Raw genomic sequence first — 18,112 nt, forward strand, 5'->3', positions numbered from 1 at the left:
TTCTGGTTTCATCCTAAAATGAATTATTACGACGATGTTAAATAATATTTTATATCTATGGCGTTAAAAGCAAGTCAAATATATATACTGAAAATAAAAATACATGAAATATAGCTATATACGTAACTAGCTGTATTTATTTTCAAAAATCTAGTTTTTACAAATATATTCCTAAATGGAACTGACATTATTAAGAATTTCTTTGCATGTTTGTTTTTTTTTTTTTTTTTTTTTTTTTTTTTTTTTTTTTTTTTTTTTTTTTTTGTACATTCGATTAATGCATATCTTTAACTGTTTACTTTGTTCTTTACATGTGGAAACTACCAATCTTAAGATATGCTGCTCTGTTTTCGTTTCAGATATCAGAAATTTCATAAAGACACGGAACAGTTGTGTCAAACGTAATTAAAACATAATTTTTGTTGTCATCTGTTTAAACAATTAATTAGGATAAAAAGTTACTTTGGAGTGATACATATAGTGTCAATACATAATAAAAGCTCTTATTTTAAATTGCTTTCAAATGACCGCAATCTTTCTTTTTCTCCTATTCCAAGTAATCTTCGTTCAGTTTTAATTAACAAAATAATTCATACATATTCCGCATAAAAAAAACTTTATTAAAAAGAGATATGAAAGTAATAACATACCTGTAATATTAAGAATTTACCTTGTCGTGTAAACTATAAAAAGAATTTACCTAAAATTACAATTTTTAACTGAGAATTACAATTTGAACTGAGATTAATAAAATGTTACAAAAATATGTATATATATACGTACTTTAATCCTTTGACCCTACACGATCTTATTTTATTTTTCATTTTTGGCCTTTGATATCACACGCAAATAGCACAGTGTCACAGGTGAAGAGATCTGAATCTTCACTTTCAACGCAGAAGATTTATGTCATTACACAATAAATTTGCGCAACAAATTCTTCAACATTATGTCATCCGCTTTATTAACCGCATTCACAACTGTGTATTTGTATTTGAAGAACGCGGATACGTATATCGCATTCGTAAAAGTTTGCAGCGAAACGACCTTACTTATACTAGCCATCACGTTAGCTGTCTATATCGAATACGCTAATCGACCAGAATATCGAATACACAGGAACTCCGCAGATGTTCGCCACGTAGAGAACTGCTTTGTAGATTTACCACGAAAACCTGTTCATCAATTTCACGTGCTACATTGCCTGTTCGCTTTACGGTGTTCTTTTCACGTTGAAAACAAACCACTATGGTCCTAGAGACGCTGGTTAATTTCCTCCATAACTTTGCAAGATCGTTAACCACGGAAAGATCTCACCACTTGAGCTTAAAGTGCTATGAAATGAGAATACTCTGTTCACGTTGTATAAACGTCCGAGTGAAATTGTTTGAGATAATTATCTGTAGCAATTAGAACGCGGACAAACGGTGTGCAAGCTCTCGTACAACGGTAAAACGTCACTATTCTTTAACAAAATTATTTTTTCAAGTACGAAAGGTGAAAATAACCTACAAAGGACGTGCTGAAAGCCTTCCGTTTTTCTAACGGCATTGGTCACTTGCCAGATGCACATAGATGTAACTGGGATAAAACGCGTGCGGGTGGGCTACACTAAAAAAAAAAGGTTTGTCGCCATTAAATCTCCTTAACATTTTATTTTTATTTTAGAGCGCGTCCCGTTTGCGTCAGAATAAAATGCGTTAGATTCAACGTACTTTTTTATGCAGCTAATGTCCGTGTCCGGGTATCGTTGGTTTATTTAAAGAAACGAATCACGTTCTTTATTTTCGATTTCCGAAGACATTTTTGCGAAAGAACGACCAAAGATGTCCTTTTTTTTTTAAATATTATATTCGTGTGATAATACCTCAAAGACGATAAAATAGATCTTCTGATAAATAATGTAAAAACGGAATTTCTTCAATTAAATCATCAGTGTGAGTGATAAGCTTTATAGATACTATTACGATATTTAATTGATCGAACAAACAATTAAAACACCAATGTTTATTTTTAAATTATTTGATAAATTTGTTATCATGCGATGTTATCGTAGATAAGATACCCTCGTTATTCCTCATACAGAAATAGACCATTTTCACCTAAACACGTAGCGGCACACCGCGGCAAGCGCCTGTATTTTGATATTCATTCCACGTATCACAGATGTTACCTGCATTTCAAAGTTCGTGGTGTCGCAGGTGGTATTATCCGTCGTTCGCAAGAAACAGACAAATAAATATAAAATTATCCGTAATAAGTAACATCTAAAATTAAAAATCCCTTCTTCTTCTCTGCTTATTAGAAAAAATACTCAAAACAAATGCCTAATTCTCAGCTCGACGAATTTTCTCAAAAATCAACTAGAGAAAATCTTGTTACAACTTAGTTGTAGCTGTGACAAACACAGAAAACACCTGCAGTTCTCTAAAGTTCCTTTCTTGCGCATTCGAAAATGCGCTTCGGAAATTCTTAATCAATTCAATATATAAAAGAAATTAGGTCGATTGCCAGAGCGTCGCGACGCTTCTTGCGATATGCTATCAGAGAACAAATACGTGAGAGTCGCTGATCGGGAGAATTCGGGTGTTCTCGTGACGTTTGATTGCCCCTCGCCACAGGCGAGGTACATATGTGCTCTTACATCGATTCACTTACACTGTGTTGCTCGTACAGTACAGTTAACGTCCGCAGAGCACGCGGAAACGTGAAGAGGTTGGCAAGGAAGAAAGGTGTGCGATCGACGTGTAGAAAGACAGCAGATTGTATACCGTGAATCGCGCGCGTGTGCAGTGCGGTGTATCGCCTGAAGGAGCAGCCGTGCGTATGCGTAACCGGCTATATGGACGAACTTGAAGTCGAAAGGGAAGAAGCTGTGCGAGAGTAGACAGAGCGGCGGCGGCGGCGAGCGCAGGCAAGCGGGTCAGCATTGGTAAGCAAGCAAGTAAGAACACGATTAGCCGAAAACGCGCAGTCGCGCGGTGATCCTGTCGGGTGGGAGGCGATCAGCTGTAAGCACGCGAGGAGCGAAATGTTCGTCCTGCAGAGGTCTATATTGTGAGTATTATCAATTTTTACAACAAACCGCGTACACGAAGCGACGGATCTCGATTAAACGCGTAGCCTGACCTTACTACACCGGTATACGGTAAGGCACGCACGTGCGCGTCGATTCAGATCACCGAGAGAGGCGGAAAAGGCTTGTAAAATACGGGAGAAGGGCCGCCGTAACCTAGCTTCTGCCGCAATGCAGTGCTGAAAATAGGAAGGCGCTGGGAATCCGTCGATCGATACGGGGTTACCGTGTGTTCTGTGGGACAGTGCCAAACGAAATCGTATCGTGCTCACGTCCGGATAAACTCCCAAATTTTCCCATTTCGCACGCTCTTTGTTTCCTCTATACTTCATCCTACAGCATCCAATTTCCGCCGGTATCGTACAACGTGTGCAAGGGCCGGTAATTTTATCCCCTCTATCATCGCATCCTGTTTCGTCTTTCCTTCCTCTCGAAACATCGACTCGTGGACGTGCTGACTGATACTTGTCGAAAAATTTGACAAAATAGGGGTTCGTTTTCGGTGAAATTTTCTGTTCGTGCCTTATCGTCATTCTTTAAATCTTATTTATGAATGAGTGATCATTTATTTGTACGAAATAGTTCATTCGCTCGATTCCCTTTGGCGCACCTATCGTTTTAGCGAAGTCTTCCATCGATCGTAACACGTGCAGCAAGTATTTCGCTCGTTGTATTCGTCTTTCCCCAAACGAACATACATATACACTGCATTAATCTATTTTTATAACCGAATGATATTAGACGTTGTTTGAGGTGTTCTTGGAAATATGTAATATCATGTCTTTGTGGAAAACAGTGTCGACGAATTTTGAGTTGAATGTCCTTGCATTTCGTTTGACCTCTCTTATTCTTCTTCCACCCATATTTATCGATCTTCGCTATATTTAGTAAATTGTTTAAATTTATTATTTATTATTATTTGTTATTATTTATTTGAAAATGTATACAAAAAAGAATTGCTTGGATTGTTTTCCTTATTTCTATTTTCGTTCTATGAGACAATAACCAATACCGTTATTATGGCATCTAGAACTCATACATATATATACATGTTTACATGAGTTTAATGCATTCCTGATTGTGTATATTTGGTGGCTACCAAATATTTTGCAAACATGATATACAATGTGAGACTTCGTGTTGCATATTAAATGAAATATATGCAATAAAATTGTATATTTAAAATATTTAACGTTATTGAACGAAGGGAGAAGTCAAAATATAAAACTATTATTATATCCTGATCTTTAGTATGGTACTGAAATTCTTACCAATATTTTCTTTTTATATTGACAAGGTTATCTTAAATTTGTATTTTATTTCGTTAGATTAATGCTATTTTTCCATAAAAAAATTTCATCGTCAAGTAATACAAGGTCAATGGAGATAAAGAGGAGTTTAAATAGATGTTTAGTATAAACTTGGAAGGTAATCTATAAATACGAATTAGTGTAAGTCCTCGTTTCTTATTTCAATATTAAATATTTGCGTTTTAGTGTTACTCGTTCATAGACAAATATTAATCGTTCGAAGAAAAATGAAATTATATATTAACGTAATTGTGACCGATGAATTATTATTAAAAAGTTCTTCAATTTAATTAGAAACAATAAAAATTAAATTCTTAGTTTCTACTCTTGTATTTGTTAACATTATTTTTGAAATAAAAAAAAATACTAATTTTTATCTACAAGCTTCCCCGCCATTTAACAACTATTTTATGTACCTCTGACTTCAACTACCTCTGTTGATCCTTGTTATTACATGCGTTAACTTTTAAATATTAAAAGTTTCATATTTCATATTTTAAATGTTTCTCTAACAGTGAATAAGGAAAAGTCATAAACCAATCATGCAGAAAAATGTTCTTGCTTCGATTACAAGCGATTGCTCGTCAGATTCATCTGTGGAAATTACGGTATACTCATAGACCATGACCACTACATACCAATAAAGTTATATTGGTATTTTACATAATACTTTAAATCGACTAACTTACGTAATGTATGTAAACAATCGTTCTGTACGTGGGATGTAGTTCAGTTCTGAAAAATTTACAGAATTTACTTAAATGTCAAGGTCTTTCAAATTAGTAAAATATTTTAAGATAAGACAATTAATGGCTAGAAAACAGTAAAAAGATAACTTACCAATTTTTTCATAGTTATTTAAATTATTGGTTCTATACCTTATCGTGTAACTTATATCTTAACTATGAATGTTATTTATAGAAAAAAAAGAAGGAATTAATCGATGGTTTGATACGTTCAGCATCATTCGATTGCGATATTATTCATTCGGCGTGTCGACTTCGACGCTTTGTCTATCACGTGCACGTTTTTTAAAAAAGATTTCTAAAAGTAGTCCATGAAAGAGATATACTATAAAGTAAATTTTAAATCGTAAATGTGAAATGCTTGAATCTATCTTAGCAAATTCTAGCACCTCGTCCAACATCTCTGAAGATGATCCCGTGTTTATTGTTTAACTTTCAAATTGTAAACCGTGTATACAGGTATTTCGCAAAGCTAGTGAGCACATTGTAACTTTACATATGCAAATATTTATTGTTCCTGGTTTTATAACAAATAGTCTTTACAAACACACGTGCTTCCAGAAAATGACGTCAACGCTATGTCATGTAGCTGCACCCAGCTAATACCGAGGAAACCGTAATGACCAAGCTACCATATGATAGAGCTGATATAGGTCAAAGCTGATCATACGAATGAGTTGCGTACAGGAGGAAGTTGCGATTCAATCGAAAAGATAGTTTGATACGCAAAATTCTTCATCCTGAAACATCTTCTAATATTATCCCATGAACGCACGTTTCTACGTTTTACGACGAATAAATATTTTTCTTATGAATCTGAAAATTATTGGAACTGAGAGTATGGTTTTCAATAGCGATCCGATAATATTATCTTAATAGCGATAAAATATAACAATGATTTCTCTGAAACGACTGATAATCGTCATGAAATATATCTTCGTCCAAGACATAAACGTTTCCACCAACATATTTTTCACAGTTATTTGTTCAAATTTGGCAGCGTGCCATTAAAATAATTATAGATTGGCTCGTTCTCTTTGCAGAAATGCAATAACGTTTTTCCTACCTAGTTACATATACTTGAAAGTATCTATCTTATTATTGCACGCCTACCCATGAAGTATGTATAATCAATTGCAGTCACGTGCTTTAATTCCATAGTTTAGTTATAACCAGATCAAACCGATAAGATTTTATTGCAATGTCCAGTTATTATCTATGACTCAGATATCTTGTCGAATTCAAACGAACAGGATAAAGGAACGGATAAAACGAATTCAAAAGAACAGCTAAATACACCTGATTGTCGCTTTTGCGAATTATTGTTTGTATTAAGTGACCATGAAATTTACCGAATGGTCAGAAAATCACTCGACCTTAAAAATCACAAATTATATTTTCAACGTACGAACATAATTTACATTTAAATACTGTTATTGCACATTTAAGAGTTGTTTATTTAAATTTTGCGTAGCGTTTAAAACTAACAAAGCGAATTCCGATTTCTGGTTTAAGAAAATGTCTTTTGCCAACGTGTAATATTGCAATTTTTATTCGTGCAACTGTCTGTTAGCTTAGTTTGAAAGTGTCTGAAAGACCATGGCCAGTGACGAATGTGCGAACGTGTCAAACTACTACTTCTACAGAATTTATTCTAAGTCTAATGAATATACGATTAAATGACAGGGTATCGTGTTATCCACATTCCGCTCGGTTTCTCTGGTTACAATGCTTTCAACGCGTCCTTAATCGATACGAACTCTCCACTTTGACATTTTCGATCTCTCCCGACAGTTTGATTTACTACAAATCGATTCTATGCGCCTGGGGCTCTTTCGTGCGATTACGTAAAAGAAGAATACGAATATAATCATAGTTATATCTGTCAATCGTAAAATCGATATCTGTACTATCCGTGACATTAAGTTCCCGACGCAGCAGTTCTAGGCTAACTGAAAATGCTGAGATCCTTGTGTGTAAGATGCAAAATATTACGATATAAGCATCAAACATATGGGGAAGTTGAAATTAATTTCATTTTAATTAATTTTTTGCTAAAAAAAAAAAAAAACACATACTGAGCAGAAAAAATACGTATTTTTAATAAAATACTCATCATATTATATTTGCTCTGACTATATTATAGAAAAGCTGGTATTGGTAATTTACAAATTGTAAAATTTCACTAATAATACTAGTTTAATTGCGCAAAAAGGGTGTCTGTTATCGTGATTTGTCAATTTATTTTTTTCAATTTGTTTCAAACGTTTTCCTCTAAAATCGTTCGTGACTTTATCGTTTCCTCGACAAGTTACTTTTGCAACAAGTGTTTGTCGTTAAAAAGAAAAAGCTGTCGATCATGGTAGAATTGAACAGAAATTTTCTGAGTGACGTTAATCGGTCTTTAGAAAAGCTAGGCAGTTTTAACTCGTTCTCACGCATCGAACGTTACATAAATGATTCATTCATTCAGTTGAACGTACTAATTGGCAAGCATTTGTGTTGAAGATTCATAAACCAACGGATGTTTTAATTTTAAATACAATTTTGCTAATAGCTAGGGAACAAACAATATACGATGTTTATAACACGGGGTTATGAACGAAACAGGAAACGTTTTCAATTAAATGCAGAGGAATATTAAGTTTCTATTTCTAGCAAGTTTACTTCTCCCGAAATTACTTAAATTACGTTGTAAGAAATAAGGAACTTCAACTTTTACACTATTTTTACGCTTGTTATCATCTCAGAGATAAGAAAACTCTTGAAAGAGAATTATCTTTTAATCCCTCTTATAAATTATCCTTCTTTGACAAAACATTGCATATATTTCGTACAATCATGCACACCAACCAACGTAATAACTAATTATTATTAAATTGATAGAATATAGAGATTCTATAGTCAAGAATAAAAAAAAAATGTGCTGAAAGCTTTATTTTTGAGAAGATTAATTTAAAAACGTGTATACGCGCGTATTTAACTAATTCTATTAGTTAAACACTATCTAATAGACAATTGGTAGAAGATTACCCTAACTTTATTCTGAAATAAGTCGAAGATATCAAGTTTTCTGTGCGAAGTCACGAGCTCAAAGTTTCCAAGAATATCGAACTTGAAAATTTACAACATCGTATGCATTTATAAAAATAATTGATACAGAAAAAACAGATGAAATGATTATTTCTTTACGATGATTACTAGATCGCCCAGCAGCAGAAATTGTGCAGGATCATGGGCGCGAATGCTGCCACCTACGCATCCTGCTGCAAAAGATATTCAAAGGATATACAGAGAAATCCACGAAGTGTCTGGAGATGTCGTACCTATCAATATGGTGAAAGGTATTGGCCATTTGAGGGACCCTCGACTTAATAAGGTATTTAAAATTCATCTCTATTATCTACCATGTCTTATAAAATATCTTCATATTTTTTCTTTCATAAATTTTAATTCTTTGTTTAAAACTGTAATTTAAATCTAACGAACAGAGGGCAATCTCTAAAAAAACCGAAGAAAGAAATAATCTTTTTTTATCATCAATCAAATGATAAAATTCCCTCATTGTGAAAACAGATATTTATCACAGAAGTGTACCTCTTCTTGAGATATTCAAAGATCTGATATTTTTATTCAGGGACTGGCATTTACTTTGCAAGAAAGAATATCCTTAGGTATACACGGCTTGCAACCACCAAGATTCAAAACTCAGGAAGAACAATTGGCTCTGTGCAAGGCCTCAGTCATGAAGTATACTGAGGATTTAAATCGGTATCTTTATCTCGTGGAATTACAGGTAAAATAAGAAATAATTTTCAGTTCTAAGGACATATAAAATTCAAGGTAATTATCGATATCTCAGCCACCTCATCGATTCTGATAATTTTTGGATACATTGAAGAAATCAACATTTTCCTCATTTTTTTCCTATACATGTAACTCCCAATTGGCCTTAATTTCCAAAATATTCGCAAAAAACTGTCGGTATCTATGTTTTAACTATGCGTTGGTTAACGATACATCAGCTTAATAGGCGGCATCCTCAAGGCGACCAGATAAAATGACGCCTGAACAAAACCTATTTCTTATTTTTGATTATAGTTTATATAGATTTGGGTTAGGCCACGAGGCAGCTGACTATCAATACTGATTCACATGAAAGTTCACTGTAGTGGTATCGATAGCTTTTGGCTAAAGCTATAAGGCCGAGCAATGGTTACATGTATAAGAAAAAGTTGTCTAGTATTATAGCTCTGACAACATATCAAAAAATCTTCGAAGTCGCTGAAATGGATAAGATATCGATAATTGCCAAATTCGAAGTGATGATTCACGAATCAATTAATTCGTAGGAAAGAAACGAGAGATTGTTTTTTCGTCTATTAAGTGAAAACATCGAGCAGATGATGCCAATCGTATATACTCCTACCGTCGGATTAGCCTGTCAGAAGTTTGGCGTTATCTATCGCAGACCTCGTGGATTATTTATCACAATATATGATAAAGGTCACATTTACGAGATCTTAAACAACTGGTTCGTATTTCATAAAAGTGCTAATTAGCGCTTTAAGTCCTGAATTATATTACCATTGTTTTTATATTAAATATACATATTTATGTTTCATGTTGTGCTTCCTATCTTTGAAATTTATATTTCGAAGATATGGATAAGTATGTAGCTTGTTTTGAAAGCTAACGGAATAAATTATTGAATAGATTAGCACTCAAAACCGTGTAATGTGTTTCTATGATTTATAAAGCATGTACAATTAGATTAAAAACTTTCATATCTGCACTGAATTTTTTAAACCATAAATCAATTTTATAAAATAACATATTTTAAATTATATTTCCTCTTCTTGTAAAATATAGATTAATTTACAATAATTTACATTAATTTACACAAATATCATTTATCACGTAACATTATATTTAGGCCTGAGCAAGCGGTTCGTGCAATTTGCGTAACAGATGGAGAGAGAATTCTCGGTCTCGGTGATCTCGGTGCTTGTGGGATGGGAATTCCGGTAGGAAAATTAGCTCTTTACACCGCCCTGGCTGGCATAAAACCACACCAATGCCTACCAATTACTATCGACGTCGGCACAAATAACGAACAGCTAAGAGACGATCCTCATTATATTGGTCTTAACAAACCCAGAAGTCAAGGCGCTGAATATGATGAATTGATTGATGAATTTATGGCTGCTTGCGTGAAAAAATATGGCCAAAATGTTCTCATTCAAGTACGCTTACAAACGATGCCGTTTCTTTTCCTTCAATTTAATTACATGTAATAAATATTTCATATTACTGTACTGTTACAGTTCGAGGATTTCGGAAATCACAATGCCTTTCGTTTCTTAGATAAATATCGCGACAAGTATTGTACGTTTAACGATGATATACAAGGTACTGCCGCAGTTGCGGTTGCTGGAATTTTAGCATCGAAAAGAATAACCAAGAAATCTATGTCCCAAAATAAATTCGTATTTTTGGGTGCTGGTGAGGTATGCAATAGTTTATATATCATAAAAACAGATCGCTATTTGTACAGTCAAGTCCTATTTTGACTCTTAAATCTCTTTTAATTAATATAGGCAGCCATTGGAATAGCTGACCTTTGTGTTAAAGCAATGGAAGCAGATGGTTGTACTGAACAGGAAGCACGTAATAATATTTGGATGATGGATATTGATGGATTGCTCGTTAAAAATCGACCAGAAGGTAACCTGGAAGGTCATAAGATCTGGTATGCGAAAGATCACAAAGTGATGAAATCACTATTGGAAGTTGTAAAAGAAGTGAAACCAACTGTTCTAATTGGTGCGTAATCCTTAATTTATCGGTATGCTTTCATCTCTATCTAAAATAAGAATGTTGGTACAGGTGCTTCAGCAGCAGCAGGAGCATTCACTCCTGAAGTCTTGAGAGAAATGGCCAAAATCAATGAAAGACCTTTGATCTTTGCATTGAGTAATCCAACTATCAAAGCAGAGTGCACAGCTCAACAAGCTTACGATTATACAAATGTAAGAAAATTATTTGTATTAATGAAACTTTATTCGAAGCGTGCAGAAAAATACGATATATTTTGTATCTCAGGGAAAATGCATTTTCTCGTCGGGTTCTCCGTTTGGCGAAGTGCACTATAACGGAAAAGTATATAAACCTGGACAAGGAAACAACGCGTACATTTTTCCTGGAATCGCATTGGGCGTCATCGCGACTGGATGTCATCACATTACAGAAGATTTATTCCTAATCTCGGCTCAAGCTGTTGCTGATCACGTGAAAGACGAAGATCTCGAAGTGGGCAGTCTCTACCCACCGTTAAGCACTATTCGTGAATGTTCAATTGATATCGCCGTACGAATTGCTGACTACGCTTACGCTAAAAGTAAGTTCTTTGACTACGTATATTTAAGTTTAATTTTTCAAATCAATAGCAATATACAGGGTCTCCGAACAAAGATTGTAGAACATTGAAAGTGCTTCTGAAAGCCACAATAAGATAAAAATGAAGAATGTAAGAATTACGTTCGAAACTTTAATTGTTACATTTATTCGCTAGTTGAGTTTTAAATATCATTGATTAATAAAAGTCTCGATTTTTTGTTTTCTTAATTGCCGTATAAGTGGCTCCTAAATCTTCTAGCATCTTTATCTGAGCGCACTGTGATAATGTGATATATAATAATGATATTAAACTTCTAAATGTGGTTTTGAACAATATATCTCAAATTTTATCTCATTTATCAGCTGGGTTGGCAAGTGAGTATCCAGAACCAAAAGACAAACGCGAATTTATTGTAAGTAAGATGTACGATGCTAACTATGACAGTCCACTGCCAAATCTTTACGACTGGCCAGGAGATTATGCCAAACCACGTGTTTTACCAGATAAGTAAGTATGATATGAAATCAACAATTCCATCTAGCATTTCGCATTTTATTGTAAAAACACTTTTGTTTAAAAAAGGAAGCGTTTTAGAAATAATATAGGGATGCGTAGACTAATAGGAATTAATGGTATTAGAATTTGTTTCAAAAGGTAATAGTGCATACGAGAAATAGTAAGTTTAAAGATATGATAGTAGGCAAATTAACATCAATTCAGTGAATACATTAATATGCATGTCGCTTTTTAATCTCTCTTGCAGAAGTGCTTAAAATGTAGCATTGCTTTATTTCTCTTAGTTTTGTTTAATACTTTTCTTTCAAAAATTTAATATCACTTAGAAACTGAAACTTTTTTCGTTGTTGCAGTTAACTACAAATATAGTTAATCATAAATGTTCAGTATTTAGCTAGCGCATATTCATTATCTTCTGCGAAGGAAAGGCTATAGAATATTATCTGTTAATTTGCAATTTCTAAAAACTAGAAAAAGTCGAAAGGAATATTTTTTCTTTGCACAGCTACCTTTCATATTAAACGCTTGTTGTATGAATCATAGTTCAACTATTTCTTTAGCATTTTACGTTATCGTATGCTCGTTGCTCATCAGTGACTGACTTCGGTGCAGGCCGCTGAAGCTTAATTAATCTTTTTCAGAGACACTGTAGAAATCCGCCACGATTTAAAACATCTGTAGCGGATTTCACCGGGCGGAATATTCAGAAGCTATCATTATTACCATTATCAATAAAAATATCGCTGTATCCTGTATTGAAACTATAAGACAGGTCGTGACACAAGTACAGGCAACAGTGCGGTTGTAAAACAATTTTAACTGTAAGGACTGTTACTCTGTCAGTGACTAATGCCAGTGCTTTTACCATATAACTTGCACGAGGTGTTAAGCACGAGAAACAATTACATAGTGCTATTATTACAGCATCGAATGACTCAGTAAGCTAACATTGCAGTATTTTAACGTTCTCCTTCATCCCATATGCAATATTAGGATTGCTAGTTTATCGTTCAAAACCGTACTAGGTATTAACCAGTGAAAGTATTTAAAGAAAGTTTATAACGTTGTTATTCACCTCTATGCCCTACATTTATGTTGCATAAAAGAAAGACACAAAAACCGATATGACACATAGAGGTACGCCTGCATAGTACGTTTATGATTTTATATTATACACATACATACCTAAATATACATATATAAACATAACGTAATAAAATTAAGTATATATTTGTACAGTGAAATTTTTCGATCGTAAAATTGATAACAAATAAAATGAAAAATTTCACGAATACATACGATTGTTTCTAAGTATGATTAGAAATTTCATTTTTTCTTTTTTTCATTTATTTCGAGTATTTCGAGGGATTCTCTCTGAATGATGTTATTTTATAAATAACATTTTTTTTCGACATAGAAACGAATTTTCGTAAAAATCAAATACATATTGTACTGTATGTTTAAGGTTACCCGATTTTTCCTTTTCGGACGATGCCAATATGTCCCAATCTCCTCTCACCCTGAAGAATCAATCTACTTCCCCAATCCCAATCAAATTGAACAAATGTACGGTCCAAAGATGATTGGTGCACTTGAAGCACACTTTAGTGCTGTCACATTTTTATTTTGCCATATTTTATATATACTTTTAATAAATAAACATCATTTTATAAATAAGAAAGGGAAAAGATAGTAGTGAGATTATGCAAAACAACTATCATTTGTGACTTTTAATACAACACGTTTGATCGTTGCTTTTGCAATTAGTATCCGTTTCAAATTATAGACGAATTTATCTTAGGTTTGCTCAAATATATTCGCGCGTAAGCGAATAACATTTTACGGGTAAAATAATGTAATGTTTAAAGCTACCGACATAATCGAAAACTGGTTTCGAATTTGCTATTTGAATGTCTGTGTGTCACATGTAAAAAGTATTTTACAAACGATAATGAGATCATTAGATATGTATTTCATATCCTAAAATATACATGCAGTTACGTATTTGTTCCTGAAATATTTTCGGTGTTTATACTTTTCGGGCAATTGTTGTATAAAGCAATTCTATACAAATCAAATAGTACGACTTATTTTTCTCTACGTATCAAAGAGTGTCTATTTTCACGAAGACGTATTAAAAACGCGCTATATATAGATGTCAATATTTTATTCTAGATTTTTAACGATATATTTTGTCGAGTTTCGCATGCTCTGTCCAATATAAAATTCCGAGAAACCGCACGAAACGTATACTATACATGCATAAAATGTGTTTGTATGTGTCATATAACATGTAATTGATCGTTAGTTAGCCAAAATGCCGGTTATTGAGCCCGGATACAATGCGTGAGAATGTTTGCTACTACGAATTTCGTTGTTTACTTTTACACTTTAAAATGTCACAGTGAGTTTAGCCAAGTGACGAAATCTCGGTGTCGAGTGATAGTACATTAGAACAGCGATTGGAAGAAATATATTCATGTCCCAATCTGATTTCTTATACATGTAGCTGAATACAGTCGCAAATCGTCACTTAGTTAAGCGTAACACGTTAATAAAGTATTATTACACCATTACTAACCGTGTTCTTCTCCCAACAGATTATGACGTGTTGGCGAGTTGAAAGACAAGACGACTGCTCTGACGTATATACAGTCGTTTTAAGTTAATTCGAGTCAAATTTCAAACAGAATGACTCAAAAGATGGCTACACTCCCATAATCCTTTAAACAAAAGTTTTATTCTGATACATCAGGAAATTCAGTTCTTAATCCAAATTCTTTAAGTGCTGATACTCCGTACTTATTTATTATTAATTTAAAGCCACAATTATAATTTATATATGTACGTAGGCTGTTCACTAATTTCAGATTCGTATCTTTATTTATTTTATTTATTTATAACTTTTATTTTTACTTATATTTAAATTGAACGACTAATGTATGTAAATCAAAAAGTATTATTATATTGTGATACTTTCTTTTGAACACTTAAAGAAGAAATTAGTGAATAGTTATTGCTTGTAGGAATTACGTCTATATATTGCTGATATATTATCTGTTATTTGAATTTCTTTTAATATATGAACAAATCTTTTTTCAAGAACTGCAATCTAAGTAATTGTGTGAAATTTAGTATGATATTATATATAGTATATTATATTGTATATATAGTATATATATATTATATTATATATATATAATATATATATATATTATATATATATATATTATATTATATATATATAATATATATATATATTATATATATATATATTATATTATTATTATATATATATTATATATATAATATATTATATATATGATATATAGTATATTATATTTTAAAAAAGGCGATATTTATAATCATCAAAAAAGTAAAAATTTCTAAACACGAAAATATATTCTGTTCTGTTAGGTATACTATGTAAGGCCACATATGTATGTATGTAAATTGTCACTTCGTTTGTTCGATTTTATCATGGTCTTATATTGCATTAACAAACACTGTCATCAAGGAAAAAAGATAGAAAGGCAACATTGTAAAAACCGTGTTTTTTGTACTGTATTGTAATTGTCACTTTTAAGTTAAGTAAATATACAAAAGTAAAAATTCTGTCACAAGATTCCTATATGTTCCATGAAATAGAAACTTTGATGAACAACATGGATTTGATTATTACTATCACGTGACAAATATAACAAAACACCTCTCTTCTAAATTATTCTGAATTATATCAGATTATACTATTACAAAGGTGAAAAATGGCTAAAAAAATTAATACGAGTCCGATTAGATATTTTCACATTATTTCCTATGGTTATTTCTAGTAGACCTAATACAATCACAAAAACAAACACGCTTATTGGTCGAAAACGTCACATACCAAGACCATATAGCAACACGTGACGGCGAACAATAAAGACCAGTATGTACTTCCCTTGTCCCTGTCGTCCCGCTAGCCATTTCTCATCTCTGTATTAATATATGCATATTATCTAGAACGAGAGGAATTCAAGTTATGCAACTTAAATGCAACTATGTGCTCATTAGAATTTGTTACTGAATGTATACATTAAACACTAAAGCTATGAATAAATGTTAAATTATGGTCGTTAATGTGTATTTATTTCATTATATTCTTGCTCCGATATTCGAATGAAGATAGTTTCGGACATTTATAAGTGCAAGAAAAATGATTATTTTGGATTCATTAAACGAAGCTTTATGAAAAAGATTCAGTTATGTACATAATTATAAAAATTATTTTTCTTATTAAATATATCTATTCCCTTTCATACATATATGTATAAAATTTCAGCCATTATACAAAATGCAAATGGCAGTTATAAATTTTAATGAATTCATTTTACATTGGTAGATTTGCTTCGAACATGTCAATCTGACATCTAAACTCTACTTAGTACTTAAACAATACTTTTAAGTACTAAGTATGTATTTAAACATTCTATGAATAAAAATTATTTTATAAATAATAGTGGAGAACTATAGCATATTTATTTAGGCACTATCGTCAGAAACGTTTGGCTCATAATCAGGATCGTCATCATCGTCATCTTCTAGTTCCAAATCATCAAGATTTTGAAACAGACTTTCGTCTACTTTAACAGAATCTAAGAATTTAAAAAAGTAATATTATATTCTTTACAAATATTTTGCATAGCTCAACTTAAATTAAATAAATTAAGCATTTTAAAACAATACCATCATCTAAGAACTTCAAATCAGACTGATCCAATGTTTTGTCAGTCATAAATAATTCTCTACCAGTTAATTTTTTCCCTTCTCTCTCAGCCATTTCTCTTCTTTTTGTGTATCCCATTTCTTCATCAAATTTTTCTTTCCAACTTAAAAATGTTTCAACCGTAACTCGTGTTCCCTCAAACTTTTTCTATGACAATGTAAGAGCTTTTTATATTACAAGATCAATGAAATTAATCTTATTTCAATATTTTTACAATGTTAGATATATCTTACTCTTTCTGCTTCTTCCTCTTCTCTGAGTTTTTGTGCTGCACTCTCTTCTCTTTTCAATTTAATTTTATCCCACTGTACATTAAGCCACTCCTGAGCAGCACTAACTAAAGTAAATACCATGACCATTCCAAGGTTTTCATTCATTTGTTCCATCAGATGTTCCTTTAATTTCTCAGCATTTCCTTCTCCGAAGTTTTCATGTTCCTCTATCGATATAAGAAGTGACTCATCTGGATATTTTTCAGTATATGTAAATTCCAATGAACAGCTGAGGCCATTCCCAGTACCTGGTTCATACTCTTCAGTTTTAATAGGTATGGAAAATGTATAAAATGGTTCTACAGCTAAAACTGAAAAAATGTTCCATTTATAAAAATCTCAAAATTGGAACTGCAGAAGATTATTTAACATAAATCTATTGTTTCAATAAATTAACTAAGAAACGAACAAACAATAATTATAAGTAATTCTTTATAAAGTAATATATTTTACAATATACAAACAAATTTGTAGGTTATTAGACATTCCATGCATACTTTCCAATTCTCCACAATAAATTGACTCCAAAGCTTCGATTTCATTGTGTTGCTCATCTTTATAATCCATAATGATTAAAATAAAATGGATTGTTAAAAATGTTTTATGTTGCGTATTTAATTAATTCTTTGTAATAAATTACAGGAAATCATGATAAAATCGCAACAAATTGTGAACCGGTGAATAACGCCGTAGCAGTGTATGACAAACAATATCATTGACTAGGCAGATATCTACAGAATAGACATCACAACATGAAATTTTGTATCTCACTTTCTGAAATACCGACCTGCTACGGCGAACGTACGAATTACATTCAAAATTCAATTTTTGAAAGCGATAAAGATAACAGCTGTGAAAAGATATTAATCTGTTAAACGTATAAATGCAAGAGAGATACCTAATACACTTTTTATTCTATTTTCTATTCCATTCAATAAAATAGAAGGCGATAAATTCTAATGTTGATTTCTATGAATTTACAGTAATTTATAATCAAAACTAAGAACAATCGTGATATTTCATAAAC

At 32.4% G+C, this 18,112-nt stretch overlaps 2 protein-coding genes and 1 long non-coding RNA gene across 6 annotated transcripts; 1 reads left to right on the plus strand and 2 right to left on the minus strand.

Moving 5' to 3' along the window:
• Nucleotides 1-57: 57 nt before the first annotated feature.
• Nucleotides 58-5,090, minus strand: LOC125386412. 2 transcript variants are annotated; one of them, XR_007226534.1, is made up of 3 exons: nt 1,716-2,515; nt 784-1,611; nt 58-700 (listed from the first exon to the last, which is right to left on the minus strand). It is a non-coding gene; the product is annotated as an uncharacterized LOC125386412 (long non-coding RNA). The 2 variants fall into 2 exon arrangements; XR_007226535.1 differs by adding an exon at nt 5,076-5,090 and having other exon boundaries at nt 70-700; nt 784-3,954.
• On the plus strand, nt 2,924-14,769 carry LOC100642264 (NADP-dependent malic enzyme). Of its 3 annotated transcripts, XR_001099348.3 has the most exons (12): nt 2,924-3,057; nt 8,337-8,511; nt 8,770-8,928; nt 9,485-9,666; nt 10,069-10,378; nt 10,460-10,642; nt 10,733-10,958; nt 11,022-11,164; nt 11,238-11,532; nt 11,895-12,039; nt 12,690-12,986; nt 14,649-14,769. XR_001099348.3 is itself a non-coding variant. In XM_003401020.4 (11 exons), the coding sequence occupies exons 1-11, from the start codon at nt 3,032-3,034 to the stop codon at nt 12,727-12,729; spliced, it is 1,884 nt and encodes a 627-aa protein (XP_003401068.1). In that variant the 5' UTR covers nt 2,924-3,031; the 3' UTR covers nt 12,730-14,769. The 3 variants fall into 3 exon arrangements, 2 of the variants coding, with proteins under 2 accessions (XP_003401068.1, XP_003401069.1); XM_003401020.4 differs by having other exon boundaries at nt 12,690-14,769; XM_003401021.4 differs by lacking the exon at nt 12,690-12,986.
• Nucleotides 14,770-15,487: 718 nt separating this feature from the next.
• Nucleotides 15,488-17,812, minus strand: LOC100643424 (RWD domain-containing protein 1). Its single transcript, XM_012316690.3, has 4 exons — nt 17,583-17,812; nt 17,047-17,396; nt 16,774-16,960; nt 15,488-16,682 (listed from the first exon to the last, which is right to left on the minus strand). Exons 1-4 carry the CDS (start codon nt 17,650-17,652, stop codon nt 16,570-16,572), a joined length of 720 nt encoding a protein of 239 aa, XP_012172080.1. The 5' UTR covers nt 17,653-17,812; the 3' UTR covers nt 15,488-16,569.
• Nucleotides 17,813-18,112: the final 300 nt, after the last annotated feature.

This window comes from Bombus terrestris, chromosome 15 (genome assembly GCF_910591885.1).
Source record: "Bombus terrestris chromosome 15, iyBomTerr1.2, whole genome shotgun sequence".
NCBI classification, from domain to species: Eukaryota; Metazoa; Arthropoda; class Insecta; order Hymenoptera; family Apidae; genus Bombus; species Bombus terrestris.

Bases quoted from the DNA above. Each gene is read 5' to 3' on its own strand.
- LOC100642264 (XM_003401020.4), top strand. From the start codon at position 3,032: ATGTTCGTCCTGCAGAGGTCTATATT. The intron at 8,512-8,769 runs GTATTTAAAATT...ATTTTTATTCAG, and splicing joins GGGACCCTCGACTTAATAAG to GGACTGGCATTTACTTTGCA. The intron at 11,533-11,894 runs GTAAGTTCTTTG...CTCATTTATCAG, and splicing joins TGACTACGCTTACGCTAAAA to CTGGGTTGGCAAGTGAGTAT.
- LOC100643424 (XM_012316690.3), bottom strand. From the start codon at position 17,652: ATGGATTATAAAGATGAGCAACACAATGAAATCGAAGCTTTGGAGTCA. The intron at 16,961-17,046 runs GTAAGATATATC...ACATTGTCATAG, and splicing joins AAGAGGAAGAAGCAGAAAGA to AAAAAGTTTGAGGGAACACG. The intron at 16,683-16,773 runs GTATTGTTTTAA...TTAAATTCTTAG, and splicing joins TTTGAAGTTCTTAGATGATG to ATTCTGTTAAAGTAGACGAA.